General features: G+C 42.2%; 1 protein-coding gene and 1 pseudogene across 1 annotated transcript in view; one reads left to right on the top strand and one right to left on the bottom strand.

Annotated features, from left to right (window-relative positions):
- The window catches only part of NUP133 (nucleoporin 133), a 456783-nt gene that overhangs the window by 47223 nt on the left and 389342 nt on the right, over window positions 1-20218 (bottom strand). The window contains exons 22-23 of the mRNA XM_063917554.1: window positions 15858-15976; window positions 12539-12619 (exon numbers count right to left, since the gene is read on the bottom strand). Of these exons, the coding sequence (XP_063773624.1) occupies window positions 12539-12619; window positions 15858-15976 (200 nt within the window). The remainder of the gene's footprint in view (window positions 1-12538; window positions 12620-15857; window positions 15977-20218) is intronic.
- LOC134912348 (5S ribosomal RNA) lies at window positions 4970-5088 on the top strand (annotated as a pseudogene).

Raw genomic sequence — 20218 nt, 5'->3', positions numbered from 1 at the left:
CAGACATTGATTTGGATAAAATCTTGAAGGATAAGGTTCAGATGAGTTGGCGGAGGTCTGCAAGCCTAAAGGATAGACTTGTTCAGAGTCACTTTGAGGCTAAACCACCAAAACAACCAACCATTAAGGGTAGTTTCCCCTGTGGCAACTGTAAAATCTGCAGACACATACTACACAAGGATTCAATTGTGGATAAGTATGGATTGTCTCGCCCTATAATGGATTTTTTCAATTGCAAGACGAAGAATGTCATTTATTGCATAACTTGCCCCTGCAATATTTACTATGTGGGGATGACCTCAAGACTGCTCAAGCAACGAGCATTGGAACATTTAGGCACAATTAGGAACTATGAATCTGACGCCAAAAAACTCAGACCTTTAACAACAGTGGCCAAGCATTTTTACAAGATACATCAAGGTTCCTCAGAAGAACTAAAAATATTTGGTTTGGAAAAATTACACTTGGGTCTGAGGGGAGGAGATCTCAACAAGGAACTCCTGAAAAAAGAAAGTAAGTGGATCTTCAGGCTTGGATCCCTCTCACCAGGAGGACTCAATGAAAAAATCAACTATGGAGCCTTTCTAACTACTTAAAAGAACATAAAGACTAGCATTTACACTTCAAAACGGGTTTCTTCATATCATATGTGTTGTTATAATAAACTTTGTGAAATTATGGTGATCTCTCTATAATCACTTCCCAATTTTTAATAATTTTAATAATTATAATCCTACTACTCAGCACATCATGCACGCGACTAGACATGCACACGCATGAGTATATATATGGGAGTGTGCAGGTGTAGACAGTTTGCATATAAGAGTATATTGTTTTCACTTGTTCAATTGTCTCTAATTATTTGAGTTATTATGTAGCATCATTTTCTATTCATTTCCCTATCTCTTCATAATTATTATATATAAAAAAAAAACAAAAAAAAAAAAAAAAACCCCTTTTTTTAAGGGCCATATATATAATCACTATTCAAGCAATAAACGAATAGTTAACCGTTTACATACATCCATATAATTTTTCAATATTCATTCATATATTTATATATTAATTGTCCCTTGTCTATTTATTGTGTTTATTTATTCTTTATATAAGTCAAAAAAATATTTTATTTATTTATCATTATCATTCACATTTATTATCATTTATATTTATTTTTCATTTATATTTATTTTTATATTATCTTTATATTATATTTAATTTTATTTACTTCCTTATTCCATTTAATTTTTCACACAATTTAGTCCATTCATAAATTAGTTATTCCAGATATATACAGATATATACACTAATTTGATTTAGTTTTTATAATTTGTACAAATTATCAGGTCTAATTGCCCCTTGTCCACCGATTAGACTTATTTGCATACAAATCTCATATAAATTATTGCTAACACTATCAATATCATTATACATTTTTTATATATATGTCTTAATAAATATACTTATATATATATAATTTTTCTTTACTTTATATATATTTATTTTCATTGTTATAATCTAATTTAATTTAATTATAGATCAATTATGTTAAACTCGCAATTGGGCGCACATACTAATTAGACTCTGTCCAACATGCTGCACAACAATCTGGTTTCCAATTACACTTCTGATCGTACAGCTCTAAATGTGATTGGCTAGGACTAGTATATAGGTTCAGGGCATCAGTAACCACATTAGGATTCAGTGTGAACAAGCCCGGCTAGGGTGAAACGTACGTCGCTTCCAGCGCCATTGACGTCATCATTTCGTCCCACCGGGTATCCGTGCACAGTTCACGGACCCGGACTCGCAGGCACAACCACTGAGACGCGTACAGTTTAGGACAGCGTCTCACAGCAGGATTATATCTCCATAAGGTACCTTCGGCGCGCACTCATTGCGGGACGGGAGAGGATTTTTCCTGCAATGACAAACTGTCACCAGGATAATCCCTCCCGGTTTCCTGGCAACAGCAAGTAACGCCACTAACTTTCTTCATATACACACCGGCTGCTGGCTCTCTCACCTCCCATTCACTGTGATAAAATTCACACATGGGAAGGCAGCAGAAGTCAGCGGAGTAACGGCATGTATACTTTCCTTTCTGTCTTTATTCATTATAATTGTCCAGGCAGATACAGTTACTTTGAACACCATCTGCATGATTTGCAATAATTGACAAATGTTTATTTCATCTATTGATTGCTAGTTACAAGATTTCTTTATTGCAACTTATCAAATATTTGCAATTTTTTGAAGAACTAACTGTTACCTTTGGAACCTGCTTTACAATAATTATGGAGATATTAACAAATATGTTATAAGATTTGGTTGTCTTTGCCTACGTAAACATATTATTATTTTGCTTAGAAATCTTCACCCAGCATCTAAGTTACTAATTACCTCCAATAAGATTTATATCAAATTGCATCCTGTGTCTAGAGTGCAGTGATTACTATCTGTACTCTAAAACACGTTTCTGTACACAGAGGTTGCTACAAACTATGTATATGTATATATATATATATAAAAAGATCTTTTTTTGAGAATTATTGTATTTGGAGGACTACACAATTGAATTTGCATTGACTGTTTGTCAGGGTTATACCAATAGGTATTTTCTTGCCCTTCTCTATACATATTCCTTTTTAATTGAAGAAATAAAATATAAATTTTAAACAATAAATATATAAACAATTTTTTGTAAGAGTGCCCCCAAAAAGAGGCTTTTTCTTTGATTCCTATTTCTTTGTAGGGATCGTTCTCCTTTTTCTACAGATTATATTATTACCTCTGGGATGCACCGCCAACATATTCAGATATATAAATTACTATTTCCTGATTTCCTATACTGTTGGCTAAATATGTTTAAATAAAATAGATAGTGGCGGTGCAGGCAAACAAAACCTTTCTTCTAAACCCTGAGATACTACCTGCAGAATCCAGGGGTCCACCTGTGAGCAAGCCCACTGTGCGCTGAAATTCTTGAGTCGACCCCCCCACCGCTCCTGAGTCCGCTTGTAAGGCCCCAGCGTCATGCTGAGGGCTTTGCAGAACCCTGGGAGGGCTTCTGTTCCTGGGCAGGGGCTGCTTGCTGCCCTCTCTTACCCCTTCCTCTGCCCCGAGGCAGATATGACTGTCCTTTTGTCCGCTTGTTCTTATAGGACCGAAAGGACTGCGGCTGAAAAGACGGTGTCCTTTTTCTGTTGGGAGGGGGTCTGAGGTAAAAAGGTGGATTTTCCGGCAGTTGCCGTGGCCACCAGATCCGATAGACCGACGCCAAATAATTCCTCCCCTTTATACGGCAATACTTCCATATGTCGTTTGGAATCCGCATCACCTGACCACTGTCGCGTCCATAAACTCCTTCTGGCAGATATGGACATCGCATTTACTCTCGATGCCAGAGTGCAAATCTCTCTCTGAGCATCTCGCATATAAAGGAAAGCATCCTTTAATTGCTCTATAGTCAATAAAATACTGTCCCTATCCAGGGTATCAATATTTTCAGTCAGGGAATCCAACCAGACGACCCCCGCACTGCACATCCAGGCTGAGGCGATGGCTGGTCGCAGTATAACACCAGTATGTGTGTATATACTTTTTAGGGTAGTTTCCATTCTCCTATCAGCTGGATCCCTGAGGGCGGCCGTATCAGGAGACGGTAACGCCACTTGTTTTGATAAGCGTGTGAGCGCCTTATCCACCCTAGGGGGTGTTTCCCAGCGCGCCCTAACCTCTGGCGGGAAAGGGTATAATGCTAATAACTTTTTTGAAATTAGCATTTTTCTATCTTGGTTAACCCACGCTTCATCACATACATCATTTAATTCCTCTGATTCAGGAAAAACTACAGGTAGTTTTTTCACCCCCCACATAATACCCCTTTTTGTGGTACTTGCAGTATCAGAGATATTGGGTGGGGGTTTTTTTTTTGGAATCTGCACTGGTCCTGATTGTACACTAATTGTCATTCAATTGTTATATAACATATATGACATATAAGGCAAATATACTGAGACCAACATAAAGCTACTGACTTCGCCTGTTAGGGCTTTTGAAGTAGATCAAGGTTGGTGGTGCTCCCAGACATTAGTTCAAAAGCAAACTGGTAAGGGATTGTTTTGCAAAGAAGCAAAAAAGAAGAGGACTATTATGTCTCTCAGGGGCACACTTAATTTCTATAGATTGATAGAAAATTGGAAGAATAGATAGGAGATTGTAGTTTGTATGTAGAATTAGATAAAACTTAACTTTTAATGGTATTCACAGACGAAAAAATTGTAAAATTATAGCTGTGTATCAGCAGTATAAATTAAAACAAGTATTAAACAAAATTGTAGTGACGATGAAGTAAAGTGTGACTCACTTAAATAAAGAGGGTGACAGGAAGATAACTGTAAACCCACTGATTTGTAAGCGAGTATTAATGTTAGACGTTTGTCAGTTTGTCACTTGCTTTATATAAATATATGGGTCAGCACACATTTTTCATCAATATTAATATTTATTTACAATCAGTGTAACACCAAGGCGGCTTTTAGCAATCAATGTACAGTCGCCCTTGCAATTTATTGTATTTTCGCGAATTCTAATCAGTCATTGCACTGAATTCTATGTGATCAGCCGTTGCATTATTCTATGTGAAATTATAGAACCTTTTGATAGCTGCTTTTGCAGCTCTTGCACTGTAATCCATATGAATTTTCATTAGGCATCATAATAATTTTCTATGCATAATTATAAGTTGCGGTTATGAATTAGCCTCTTCTTTGCTTTATACTCACTAAGTGATTATTACTGTACCTGTCAGCAACTATTGGATAATCCTTTATGGTTAACCGTCCAGGCAATTCGTGTGTGGGAAATTTCTGGTCCACATGCTTTGTATTATACAGCGCAGGTGTATTACTGTCACCTCTTTTGGCCTCAATATCGGCCACTGCCTATGCTGATAGGTATTTTCTTGACTTTCTACAGTCATACCATGCTGGACATGCCCGATCTCGCCTGATCTTGGAAGCCAAGCAGCATTGGGCCTGGTCAGTACCAGAAAGGGTGACCCTCTGGGAATACCGGGTACTGTAGTATTAAGGAATATACCCTCCGCTGATCAGCAGATTTCATCACAATTAATTTTGTCATTCATTTACCCCAGCTGACCCTCTTTACAGGAGTCCTGATCCATACAAGCCGGCTTCCTGCTATCTCTTTTATGACTATACAAGTGTATTGATTATCATAATTACATAGAGATAACAGGAACATTATATTTTCGCTTCTGACAAACGTCTAACATTAATACTCGCTTACAAATCAGTGGGTTTACAGTTATCTTCCTGTCACCCTCTTTATTTAAGTGAGTCACACTTTACTTCATCGTCACTACAATTTTGTTTAATACTTGTTTTAATTTATACTGCTGATACACAGCTATAATTTTACAATTTTTTCGTCTGTGAATACCATTAAAAGTTAAGTTTTATCTAATTCTACATACAAACTACAATCTCCTATCTATTCTTCCAATTTTCTATCAATCTATAGAAATTAAGTGTGCCCCTGAGAGACATAATAGTCCTCTTTTTTGCTTCTTTGCAAAACAATCCCTTACCAGTATCAGAGATATGCAAAGCCTCCTTCATTGCCGTGATCATATAACGTGTGGCCCTACTTGAAAATACGTTTGTTTCATCACCGTCGACACTAGATTCAGTGTCTGTGTCTGGGTCTGTGTCGACCGACTGAGGTAAAGGGCGCTTTACAGCCCCTGACGGTGTCTGAGACGCCTGGGCAGGTACTAACTGGTTTGCCGGCCGTCTCATGTCGTCAACTGATTTTTGTAATGTGCTGACATTATCACGTAATTCCATAAACAAAGCCATCCATTCCGGTGTCGACTCCCTGGGGGGTGACATCACCATTATCGGCAATTGCTCTGCCTCCACACCAACATCGTCCTCATACATGTCGACACACACGTACCGACACACAGCAGACACACAGGGAATGCTCTTATCGAAGACAGGACCCCACTAGCCCTTTGGGGAGACAGAGGGAGAGTTTGCCAGCACACACCCAAGCGCTATAATATATATGGGAACAACCTTATATAAGTGTTGTTCTTTATAGCAGCTTAAATATATCAAAATATCGCCAAAAAAATGCCCCCCCTCTCTGTTTTACCCTGTTTCTGTAGTGCAGTGCAGGGGAGAGTCCTGGGAGCCTTCCTCACAGCGGAGCTGAGCAGGAAAATGGCGCTGTGTGCTGAGGAGAATAAGCTCCGCCCCCTATTTCGGCGGGCTTTTCTCCCGTAGTTTTAGATAACTGGCATGGGTTAAATACATACATATAGCCTCAATGGCTATATGTGATGTATTCTTTTGCCATAAAGGTATTAAATATTGCTGCCCAGGGCGCCCCCAGCAGCGCCCTGCACCCTCCGTGACCGCTTGGTGTGAAGTGTGTGACAACAATGGCGCACAGCTGCAGTGCTGTGCGCTACCTTCATGAAGACTGAAGAGCCTTCTGCCGCCTGTTTCCGGACCTTCAATCTTCAGCATCTGTAAGGGGGGGTCGGCGGCGCGGCTCCGGGACGAACCCCAGGGTGAGACCTGTGTTCCGACTCCCTCTGGAGCTAATGGTGTCCAGTAGCCTAAGAATCCAATCCATCCTGCACGCAAGTGAGTTGAAATTCTCTCCCCTAAGTCCCTCGATGCAGTGAGACTGTTGCCAGCAGGACTCACTGAAAATAAAAAACCTAAAAACTTTTTCTAAGCAGCTCTTTAGTAGAGCCACCTAGATTGCACCCTGCTCGGACGGGCACAAAAACCTAACTGAGGCTTGGAGGAGGGTCATAGGGGGAGGAGCCAGTACACACCACCTAATCCTAAAGCTTTATTTTTGTGCCCTGTCTCCTGCGGAGCCACTATTCCCCATGGTCCTGACGGAGTCCCCAGCATCCACTTAGGACGTTAGAGAAAAAAGTTTATTGCTATATGGGGAAAATGGATGAGTTCACGCTATTTCGCTTCAAGGCTAAGTACTGCTGAGCCCTAGACTTATTTATTTAACGGATGTGAGTGTTTTATGGGAGAGATATATGGGGTGAGTGGCCCGTAGTCGGCCGGGTTCAAAGGAATGATGCTGCCGTGGCAAAGCATAATAGGATGTGTGTAAAATATATAGTAACTCTAGGTCATCACTGCTCTGTTGATATATGACTCTGACTGGGATACGTAACATCAAATCACACTGTGCTATCTATGTACTACCGTAAGCTTGTTGTTGAGTTTATTGCCTCCTCTTTTTTTTCTTTTTTCTTGTTTAATTGTTTTAATTTTGAGGATGTATGTTTGTTATGTCTTGCCCTTGGCAATGTTTACATGTTAAATCAATGAAAAAAACAATAAAAACTTATTGAATTTAAATTTTTTTTTATTCCTACGAGCAGCAAAAAAAGGAATAAAAATCATAAACCGATGTGGCTTAACAAAAAGATAAAGGAACTTATGGGCAAGAAAAGGAGAGCATTTAAAAAATACAAATCTGACGGGGAAGCAGAGTCATTTCAGCACTATAAGGAATGTAACAAAATATGCAAAAAGGAAATAAGAGCAGCTAAAGTAGAAACTGAAAAACTAGTAGCAAAGGAAAGCAAAGCGAATCCCCAAAAATTCTTTAAATACATTAATAGCAAGAGATTAAAGAAGGAGAGTATAGACCCTTTAAAAGACAAGTTGGGAGTCTTAAGCAAAAATTATAATGACATAGCGGACACACTAAATGAGTTTTTTTCAATAGTATTTACTAGAGAGGACCCAATTCAGGGACTAACACAATCTCAATAATGAGAATATCCCACTGATAGGTACTTATTTATGCGAGGAAAGGCTTGCAAGACTAGGCATGTTTACACTGGAAAAGAGGAGATTAAGAGGGGACATGATCAACATTTACAAATATATAAGGGGACATTATACAGATCTTGCGCAGGACCTGTTTTGGTTAGATCAACACAGAGAACTCGTGGACACTCGCTCAGGTTAGAGGAGATTCCGCACAATACGGCGTAAAGGCTTTTTTACGGTACGGACGATACGTGTTTGGAATTCCCTGGCTGAGGGAGTTGTAATGGCAGACTCAGTCAATACCTTTAAGAATGGGTTAGAAAAATTCCTAATGGATAAGGATATCCAGGGTTATGGGGCATAGTCACGCACTATGGTTATTATAAAAAAGAGGGGTAAAACGTAACGGCAGTCATCAACTTCAGTCAAAATTTTCTACAAAATAATCGTGCATAGGAGACCACAAATAGGTTGAACTCGATGTCTTTTTTCAACCTTAGATACTATGTTAGTATGTCCCCAGTTAATATTGTGCCACATTACAGTGCTATCTGTTCATATTATGCCACACTAAAGTTCCTGCAGTTCATAAGGTGTGTACACACTGACATAAATCTAAGATTTTGACTATATAGTTAAAATCTTAAAAAAAGTTAGTGCATATCTCAAGGTGTTATGGCCCATACACACGGTGAGATTCGGGCTATGCCCGATTTTCACTATGCGACAGGGGCAAGTTCGGCATCGCAAGCACATAATCAGTGTGCTTGCGATACTGACTGTGCGATTTTGGCTAAGTGTCAATTTTGACTCTCTTCTATGGAGATAGTCAAAATTGACTTGCCTGCACAGTCTATCTATTCTTGCGATGCCGACCACGCATCAGCATCGAATTGGGATAGCAAGGTGACTTTCACCTTGCGATCTGCACTAACTTTTCTTACGATCTTGATTATATAGTTAAAATCGTAAGAAAAAATCTCACCATGTGTACACACCATAAGGCAACTTGCGATACAGATTCAATCCCGATGCGCACTCCCATGGGGTTGGTGTCGCAAGGCTAGACAGACTGTGCAGGCAAGTCAATCTTGACAAGTCTATCTAGTACAAAGTGTAGTCAAAATTGGCACTTAAGTCAAAATCGTACATAGACAAAATCTCAAGCACAGATGGTCAAAATCTGTACAATCTATGCTATCTGAGCTCTGGGGGAGTTCAAGGGAAATCGCATAGTCAAAATCGGGCATAACAAGGAACTCACCGTGTGTACACACCTATAATGTGCCACATTACAGCACCCCAATTATGTAGTGTCCCCCATATTATACCAATGTAATGAGGCATAATCTGACCTGCTCATCGTACAGTGCCCTCTGTTCATATTATGCCACACTATAGTGCCTCCAGCTCATTATGTGATCCTTTACAGTGCCCCAGTTCATATTATGTAACATTACAGTGCCGTCCAGTTCATATTATACCGCTTTATAATGAGCAAGTCAGATTATGCCACATTACAGTGCCCCCTTACCATTATAACATCTATTACACACCTCTTAATGAAAATGGAATGTCACTGCATTCAGGCTGGGCAACAGGTCGGACCCAATTAAATCCAGGAAATTGGTATGTACAGTAACTACAGTATATAACCTTGGTCTGGGGCCCCATAAGCCTCTGGGCTCCATAGCGATGGCACACCCTCCTACCACTATAGTTACGCATATGCGTACAACTGACAACATCTAATATCTGGAGAAGGGACTGAAACCAGACTCGACTCATCAAGTTCTGGGATTTTTAGCGCTTGGTGCACTGCTCAAATCAATACATTCAGACTCTGCAGGTTGGCGGACTCACACTATAAAGGAAGCCTCCAATTGGGAATTACCCGTCACTTTGCCAGCTTCTTCTGGTGATGCAGCAAGAGTGTGTCAGGCTTTTTTTTTTTTTTTTCTTCCAAGGAGGAAACAATAACCATCCACTGGACTGATTATTTGTATTATTACATTTTATTTATATTCCTTTTTTTTATGATGCAAAGTCTCTAACCAAAGATAGATTTTCAATCTCAACTGTCACAGAACCCCAAGGATTCTGGCCAAAGAAACTTTGGATACTAGAAATAAATCTGGTCATCTCCTCTAGGGCAGCTGGGGAAGGAGACCCACAAAACTTCCAGCAGCTAGAAACCCCAAACCCAGTACTTGCTTCAGACAGCATGCAGAAGAGGAGGAGTGTTAAAGCACCTGATGTGCGAGTGTCCACCTGGGAGTAGATACATTTGGAGAGAGGAAACCAGGATCATGTCTCAAGATAGTAGCTGTACCTAAACAATGGCCCGCTCAACTACGTTAGTCCCTAGTGGGATCTTACTGCATACAGTCATTTTAAACTGGAACCTAATTCACCATAATGGAACAAGAGTTTAGTCCTAGAGGCCACTTTGGTGTCCTCCAATATCCTGGCAATTGGGAGAAGTTTAACATGATGGTGAAGCGACTGCTGACATGGCAATGGCTACACCCTCCAATAAGCCCCCAACATCGGGTGTGGGGGCCTGGAAAACTGGGCCTTCACTCCTACACTATGCAAAGTTTCCCTGCAGTGGTCTGTTGTAAAACTAGAGAAAGAAAAAAAAAAAAAAACTTTGCTGCTTTGCAGCAACATAAAAGAATCTACAATTGAAGGAGCGGTTACAGACATTAATAAACTCTCTTTCTCCAATAGGACTCAATGTGCTTAACAGATCAAATGAAAATAATACAGTACATAAACAATGAAGTACAGAAACACTTTTCTTAAAATACAGAACATGGAGATACTGTACTAAAAGGGACAATTCAGGAAATGCTTAAAATGCTTAAGTAAACATGAAAGGATTCTGGAGTGGGAGCCTCTTGAACTGTGTGAGGAAGAGAGCTCCATAGAGTCGGAGCCGCATGGGTAAAAGCTTGACCCCCAGATGAATTACAGGAGATTCTAGGTACTGCTAAAAGTCCTTCATCTACAGATCGCAGTAACCAAGCATGGCATTATGGAATCACAAGCTGCTTCAGGTACCTTGGGCCCGGTTGATGCAGGGCTTTGAAAGCCAGTAAGCCAATCTAGAAGACGATTCACCATCTTACATGCAGCCAGTGGAGGGATTAAAGAATGGATGTTACGTGGCTGGAACGGGGCTGGTTGGTTAACAGCCTAGCAGCTGCATTTTGTATAAGCTTTAAGCGGTGCAATACTTTTGCTGGGAGACCAAGGTAGAGGGCATTGCAGTAGTCTAACAGAGGATATAAATGCATGTAAACCTTTTGGCAGATCTTCAGAGGGAATTAAGTGCTTGATTCTGGATATGTTCCTCAGATGAAAGAATGGGGCTGAATTATCCAATTAGCTGTGCTATATTTTTTCAGCTTATAAAAATGGGCTATTCAATTATAACCGTTTTTTATCGGCTGAAAAAGGGTGATAACACATGGGATCTGGAATAAGTTTCTGGACACGTGTTATCGCTCAGATGGCTGCTTATCTGGGATTAAACATCACGTGCCTGAGGCATGCAAGTGGTTATCAGGGCTAGTTGGTCAGCCTTAGCCATGGTAAATTACAGTGGCTAATTGGATACAGTCACACATGAGGTATTAGACATATTATTTGTTTTAACTGTGTGATTAGCTGCAATTAACCACGATACCGATAGCAAAATGTCATTGTTTGTATAAAAGTGTGGTACATGTAACAAGGATTTGAAGTAGCCATTTTGCTTCAATATTGCCAACTTCATTTAATTAATATAAGGCAACATAATGTAAGAGTTTTATTTACAAATACATCAATTACAGCATGACATAGCATAATATTGATAAAACCAATTATACGGTAGATATATTTACACACCTCCAAATGATGTAAGTAAAACAAAACATAAATAACCAACCATAACAAAATAGACTCTCACCACTACAATCCATTTTGAATGCTGCTGCAAGGCTAATCTTCCTCGCTAGACGTTCATCGTCTGCACGTCCACTCTGTCAGGCCCTCCATTGGTTACCAGTATTCCATAGTATTCAATATAAAATACTTTTACTTACTACAAGGCTGTTAACCAAACTACACCAACCTACATCTCTTCACTTATCTCAAAATATCTTCCTACCCGACATCTCCGCTGTGCACAAGATCTGCGTCTCTCATCCACAGGCATCACTTGCTCCCACTCAAAACGACAGGATTTTATCCGGGCTACGCCCACTCTGTGGGTTGCCCTCCGATGCACAATAAGACTCACCTCTAGTCTCCAAACCTTTAAACCTTCCCTGAAAACTCACCTCTTCAGACAAGCCTATCAAATTCCAGACCCACCCACATAACCTTCAGTGCTTCCCTACCTAATTACATCCTCTGTACAGTACACACATAACCTCACATATTTTATCTTTCTTCACTTTCACACCCTCCTGACCCTTGGCCAACATTGCTGGGTGACCATATCATAGAGCCCATTAAGAACCTTTGCAATCTGATGGACAATTATGCAATAGGTAGCAACTATCTTCGTGTATCAAAGCCTACTGTATTTCCCTATAGATTTTAAGCTTGCGAGCGGTGCCTTCCTACCTCTAAAGCACAACGGAATATGCAGCGCTATATAAGAAACTGTTAATAAATAATAAACAAGAGTTTCATACCTCACTGATATAGTCCAGTAGATCAAGTGCTTTCATGAAATCATATTCGTTTGCCCTTCTGTTCTCCTGACTTATGTATAGCTGTGACGTGAAAAAAGAAACATGAAGTACCACCATTAGTTTTAGCTTGCAATCCATGTAACAGATATGATGCACAGCCTTTTGTTAGTAGCATTTATCCAGTGCAATTCTATTTCATTAAAGTCTGTATGTCAGATTTGCTCCCCCAAAACAGCCCTCCTCAGTAAAATGGGAAACTGATATTTAATGTTCCCTTTCAGAAGATGACTGACAGTGTTTTAGACCTGCTTTTCCTATATCTAAATGTATTTCACAATTTTACAAACTTCACTGATCATACTTAACGCCTGTTTTATTATATACAATGTGGCAGTCATCCTCCCACTTATGTTGGCATAATTGAGGTACAGGTTGAGTATCCCATATCCAAATATTCCGAAATACGAAATATTCCGAAATACAGAATTTTTTGAGTGAGAGTGAAAAAGTGAAACCTTTGTTTTCTGATGGCTCAATGTGCACACACTTTAATACACAAAGTTATTAAAAATATTGTATTAAGTGATCTTAAGGCAGTGTGTATAAGGTGCCTATGAAACATACCGTATATACTCGAGTATAAGTCGACCCGAATATAAGCCGAGGCACCTAATTTTACCACAAAAACCTGGGAAAACTTATTGACTCGAGTATAAGCCTAGGGTGGGAAATGCAGCTCTACCCGTACACAGACCTCATAGTGCCAGATATGCCCCACAGTGCCAGATGTGCCCCACAGTGCCAGATGTGCCCCACAGTGCCAGATGTGCCCCACAGTGCCAGGTGTGCCCCACAGTGCCAGGTGTGCCAGATATGCCCCACAGTACCAGGTGTGCCAGATATGCACCACAGTGCCAGATGTGCCCCACAGTGCCAGATGTGCCCCACAGTGCCAGGTATGCCCCACAGTGCCAGGTATGCCCCACAGTGCCAGGTCTGCCAGATATGCCCCACAGTGCCAGGTGTGCCAGATATGCCCCACAGTGCTAGATACTTACCCTCCGTCGCTCCCGCGCTGTCTTCTGAAGGAGGGACACGGAGAGCGCAGCGCACGGCTCTCCTGTGTCCCTCCTGCATCTCCGGCGGCAGCGGCGTGTGTTAAAGGAAGTGCCGGTTCGTGCACTTCCTTTACCACTCAGACGCCGCTGCCGCCGGAGATGCAGGAGGGACACAGGAGAGCCGTGCGCTGCGCTCTCCGTGTCCCTCCTTCAGAAGACAGCGCGGGAGCGACGGAGGGTAAGTATCTAGCACTGTGGGGCATATCTGGCACACCTGGCACTGTGGGGCATATCTGGCACTAAAGCTGACTCGAGTATAAGCCGAGGTGGCTTTTTCAGCACAAAAAAAAAGTGCTGAAAAAGTCGGCTTATACTCGAGTATATACGGTAAATGAATTGTGTGAATGTACACACACTTTGTTTAATGCACAAAGTTATTAAAACTATTGGCTAAAATTACCTACAGGCTGTGTGTATAAAGTGTATATAAAACATAAATGCATTCTGTGCTTAGACTTAGGTCCCATCGCCATGATATCTCATTATGGTATGCAATTATTCCAAAATACGGAAAAATCCGATATCCAAAATACTTTTGGTCCCAAGCATTTTGGATAAGGGATACTCAACCTGTAATGTCGGTTCTCTCCACCATATATTCTGGTCCTTTCCTGCACTTTTTACTCTCATCTCAACAGTTCTTAATGTCAACGTAACCACAAGTCCAGTATTGGCTATGTTTCATGTATATCATGGAGATCTCTCCGCTAATGATTGTTATATATTAGGACATCTCCTCATAACGGCTAAACTTTTTCCTAAAATCAGTATTTTTAGAAAAAAGTCACTGGGACTTACTCTGACACCCTTGCAGCAACTCCCTTAAGGACTAAGCAATTGGAAGTAGTGTGGCCAATCCCGGGATCGGCTGTATCCCCGGGATTTTAGCCTTAAAATATCCATGATTGAATCCCAGGATTGGAGATTTTTTTAATCCTGGGATATCGGGATTAGGAAGTGAATGCTGAGCATCTTCAGCGTGACGCAATGTCAGAGGTCACAACGCCGGCAGCCAACCTTGCCGCCTGCAGCCCTCCGCAAGCTGCGCCGCCCGTCACTGTGGGGGCATCAACTAATATATATATTTTTAAATCAACCTAATCCCAGGTATGCCGAAATTGATCGTTTTTCAATCCTGAATCCCAGGATTAAAAAAAAAAAAAAAAAAAAAAAGCCCCAGGATTGGCCTCCCCGAATTGGAAGTTTCCAATTAGTTCAATTAGTCAGTAATTACTCACCTTCCAAAGTGGTGTCTTCTTCATCCAGCGCCGGGAACCGTTCTGCAGCAGTGGTGTGTGTAAGTATGTGTGAGTGGGTGTGTGACCCACTATGTGTGAGTGTTTGCATGTTTGTGTGTGCAAAGCGCCCCCGCCAGCAGCAGGGAGAACTACATCTCCCAGCAGCCACCTCCCCAGTGGAAAGATGGAGGGGAGAGCTCCAGGGACCAGTAGGTATCGATTATTTTTGTGTTTTCTCATGCAGCAGGGTTTTCAAAACTGAAAACCCACAGTGCATTTAAAAAAAAAAAATGGGTACAGCAGGTATCAGGAGTGTGCATACCCGCTGTAATCCAAAATTAGGCGCAATGTCTGCAAGGTTTTTTTTGCGGGCTAAACCTTGTGCCCAATTGAATTACCCCCCTAGTGTAAACTCACTACATGTATCTGTATGCTTAGAAAAAAAACAAACAAAAAAAAAGCTGTGTAATACAGGTTGAGTATTCTATATCCAAAATTCCAAAATACGGAATTTTGTGAAATACAGAATTGTTTGAGCATAACTGTTATAGTGAAACCTTTGATTTCTGATTGTTCGATGTAAACAAACTTTGTTTAAAGCAAAAAATTATTTCAACATGCATCCTCAAACGGCTGTGGAACTACATATTCCAAGCAAGTCCCGTCACAATTCTAATATGCCCTAACAGCAAAACTTTAGCAGGTCATGCTGGGATGTGTAGTTCCACAACAGCTGAGGGTCTGTATAGTATATTGCTACCCTTTAATATGCAATGAACACGCCCATACTGACAGCAGCATAGCCACTTCGTAAATTACGGATGACCTGTATAATAAAGCAAAGGACTTCTGTGAAAACAATATTCTAGGCATGGGTTCAAGTAGTAATGCGGTAAGCCACAAATGGGATGATTCAGGTAGAGAAAATCTTTGAAAGCAAATTAATTGGCATGGGACACGTACCTTAATTAGTTCTAATGGGGACAATACAGGCATCAAATTCAAGTCCAAGTTTTTGTCTTCTAAAAGCTGTTTAGGAAGAGTCTCTTGATGAAGAAGAAAACGTTCCTCACATGCAATTTCTACAAAATAACAAATGTTTCCTGTTTATAACAGTTTGTGAACACAATATATGCAGGGGCTTTGTACAAAATTTATTTACACCCATATACAGATGTGTCCTTCTCCACCTAGCATTTTGCACTATCCAACATAGCTAATTTCAGACCATCTCATCACATAGCATCATTTTTGCACCGCAGGATCACGGAAACATGACCGTAGTGTACTGAAGGCTTATATCTGTATTTCACTCACAATTGTGCAAATTCACACAACGTTGCGTGGTCGGTCCCTGGTCTCTTGCTTTTTAGGTCTCAGATTAATGTCCTTGTCACACTGCTATAGCACTAACCGTGTACAGCTTATGTGTATGATGTGCTTTTATCACATTGGCAGTGCAGAACAGAGAACTAATGGGACTTGCACCATTGCTTAATCTATGTTTTTCATGGTGCACCAACTGGGGATACTTGGCGTGATTCGAGTATCTGTAGGTTGCAAAATGTTTTCTGTATGGAACATCTATGAGGGTGGTTCAATAAATAGGATTTTAATTACCTACCGGTAAATCCTTTTCTTGTAGTCCGTAGAGGATGCTGGGCTCCACATTAGTACCATGGGGTATAGACGGGTCCACTAGGAGCCACTGGCACTTTAAGAGTTTGAGAGTGTGGGCTGGCTCCTCCCTCTATGCCCCTTCTAACAGACTCAGTCTTGAAACTGTGCCCGAGGAGACGGACATACTTCGAGAGAAGGAAATACACAGATAGTGGTGAGATTCACACCAGCTCATACATAACAAGGCAAACCAAGCTAACGAGCATGAACAATGCAGAAACATCTGAATAACAATACTTAACCAAGTAACAAGTCAGTACTTAACCAAGCAACAAGGCAGTACTGAACCAAGGAAACACTGAAGGAAAACGAAGAGCTGGACGAGCACCCAGCATCCTCTACGGACTATGAGAAAAGGATTTACCGGTAGGTAATTAAAATCCTATTTTTTCTTTTACGTCCTAGAAGATGCTGGGGTCTATGGGGTTGTACCAAAGCTCCCAGCACGGGAGGGAGAGCGCGGAGGCTCCTGCAGAACTGATTGACCAAACTTAAGGTCCTCAGAGGTCAAAGTATCGAACTTGTAGAACTTAGCAAACGTGTTCGACCCTGACCAAGTAGCCGCTCGGCAAAGCTGAGACACCCCGGGTAGCCGCCCAGGAAGAACCCACCTTACGAGTAGTGTGTGCTTTAATACATTTTGGACATGGCAAGCCTGCCGTAGAATAAGCATGCTGGATAGTGAACCTGATCCAGCGAGAAATCGTCTGCTTAGAAGCAGGACACCCAATCTTGTTGGGATCATAAAGAACAAACAGAGAGTCCCACTTTCTGCGACGTGAAGGCCTCTTCACAAATCTTCAAAGCCCTCACAACATCCAAGGACTTTGAGGTAAGTGAGGAGTCAGTAGCCACTGTCACCACAATAGGTTGGTTGATATGAAAAGCAGACACAACCTTTGGAAGAAACTGCTGACGCGTCCTGAGCTCAGCTCTATCTTCATGGAAAATCAAGTAGGGGCTCTTGCAGGACAATGCCCCTAATTCAGACACACGCCTAGCCGAGGCTAATGCCAACAGTGTGACCGCCTTCCAAGTGAGAAACTTGACCTCAACCTCCTGTAGAGGTTCGAACCAATCCGATTGCAGGAACTACAAAACCACATTAAGATCCTAAGGTGCCGTTGGAGGCACAAAGAGAGGCTGGATGTGCAACACCCCTTTCAAGAAAGTCTGAACCTCAGGGAGGGAAGCCAGTTGTTTCTGCAAGAAAATGGACAAGGCCAAAATCTGGACTTTTATGGAGCCCAAACGTAGGCCCACATCCACACCTGCCTGCAGGAAGAGGAGAAACCGCCCAAGTTGAAACTCCACAGTAGGAAACTTCTTGGATTCAGACCAAGACACATACTTTTTCCAAATGCAATGGTAATGTTTAGACATTACTCCTTTCCTAGCCTGTATCAGGGTAGGAATAACCTTGGTCGGAATGCTTTTCCGAGCTAAGATCTGGCGTTCAGCCTCCATGTCGTCAAACGTAGCCGCGGTATGTCTTGATAAGCGAACGGCCCCTGTTGCAGAAGGTCCTCTCGAAGAGGAAGAGGCCTCGGATCTTCCAGCAGTAACTCCAGTAGATCCGCATACCAAGCTTGTCTTGGCCAGTCTGGAGCAATGAGGATCGCCTGAACTCTTGTTCTTTTTATAAGTTTTAGAATACTTGGTACGAGTGGAAGAGGAGGAAACAGATACACAGACTGGAAGATCCACGGAGTTACCAGTGCGTCCACCGCCACTGTGGGTCTCTCGACCTGGAACAGTACCTGCGAAGCTACTTGTTGAGGTGGGAGGTCATCATGTCTATTTGAGGTACGCCCCAACGACTTGGCACCTCTACGAACACCTCGGGGTGGAGTCCCCACTCTCCTGGATGGAGGTCAAGTCTGCTGAGGAAGTCCGCTTTCCAGTTGTCCACTCCCGGAATGAAGATTGCTGATGATGCCATCACGTGCTTTTCTGCCTAGTGGAGAATCTTTGCTACCTTTGCCACTGCAGCTCTGCTCTTCATTCCGCCTTGTCGGTTTATGTAGGCCTCCGTCGTTACATTGTCCGACTGCACCTGAATGGCCTGATCTTTCAGAAGATGTGCTGCTTGTAGAAGGCCGTTGTACACGGCTGTTAGTTCCAGAATGTTTATCAGAAGGATGGATTCCAGACTTCACCACCTGCCTTAGAAGTTTTCCCCTTGGGTGACCGCGTCCCAACATGAGACTTGCATCCGTGGTTATAAGGATCCAGTTCTGAATCCCAAACCTGCGGCCCTCGAGAAGGTGAGGCATTTGCAGCCACCATAGGAGCAAAATCCTGGCTTTCGGCGACAGACGTACACTCTGGTGCATGTGCAGGTGAGATCCCGACCACTTGTCCAGGAGATCCAGTTGGAAGGACCGTGCATGAAATCTTCCGTACTGTAGACCCTTGTAGGAGGCAACCATCTTCCCCAGAAGGTGAATGCACTGATGAACCGATATCCGGGCAGGCTTCAAGACATCCCGGGACCATTGTTTGTATCACCAACGCTTTCTCTGCCGGTAGAAATACCCTCTGCATTTCCATGTAGAGGATCATCCCTAGGAAAAACAATCTCCTTGTCGGCTCCAAATGTGACTTCGGAAGATTCAGGATCCATCCATGATCCCTGAGCAGTCGAGTTGTGAGAACAATGGACTGCAACAACTTCTCCCTGGACGATGCTTTTATCAGCAAGTGGTCCAGATATGGAATTATGTTCACTCCCTGCTTGCGGAGCATCATCTCTGCCATTACCTTGGTGAACACCCTCGGTGCCGTGAATAGGCCGAATGGCAGCGCCTGGAACTGATAGCGACAGTCCAACAGTGCAAATCTGAGAGAAGCCTGGTGCGGCAGCCAAATTTCAATGTGAAGGTACGCATCCTTGATATCTAGGGATACCAGGAATTCCCCCTCCTCCAGACCTGAGATCACCGCTCTCAGAGATTCCATCTTGAACTTGAATTCCCTCAAATATGGATTTAACGATTTGAGGTTCAATATTGGTCTGACCGAACCGTCCGGTTTCGGCACCACAAATAGGTTTGAGTAGTAACCTATGTTTACCAGATGAGGTGGAACTTGAACAATGACATTTGCCTTTTCCAATTTTTTTAATGGCTTCCTGCAGGATAGCCCTGTCAGTAAAGCTGGTAAACCTGTTTTGAAGAATCTGTGAGGTGGAAGTTCTTGAAACTCCAGTCTGTACCCCTGGGATACAATATCTTGCACCCCAGAGGTCCAGGCCTGAGGACACCCAGACCTGACTGAAATTCCGTAGACGAGCTCCCACCTGCCGGATCTCCAGGCTGGGAGGTGCACCGTCATGCCGAGGATTTTGAGGAAACAGAACCGGCTTCTGTTCCTGGGAACCTGTCGGTTCTCTGGATTTTCCCCGACCACCTCTGAAGAAGGTGGAAGAGGCTTTGGACTTCTTAACCTTTGCGGTCCGAAAGGACTGCATTGTAGACGTAGAAAAAGACTTCCTCTGCGTTGGGGTGGCTGAGGGAAGAAAAGTTGACTTACCCGCAGTTGCTGAGGAAATCCACGCATCCAAAGCTTCCCCAAATAGAGCCTGACCTGTGAAGGGAAGGTTCTCCACACTCTTCTTGGATTCCGCATGTGCAGACCATTGG

Source organism: Pseudophryne corroboree, chromosome 4 (genome assembly GCF_028390025.1).
Source record: "Pseudophryne corroboree isolate aPseCor3 chromosome 4, aPseCor3.hap2, whole genome shotgun sequence".
Taxonomy (NCBI): domain Eukaryota; kingdom Metazoa; phylum Chordata; class Amphibia; order Anura; family Myobatrachidae; genus Pseudophryne; species Pseudophryne corroboree.
This window is presented reverse-complemented; position numbering and strand designations above follow the sequence as displayed.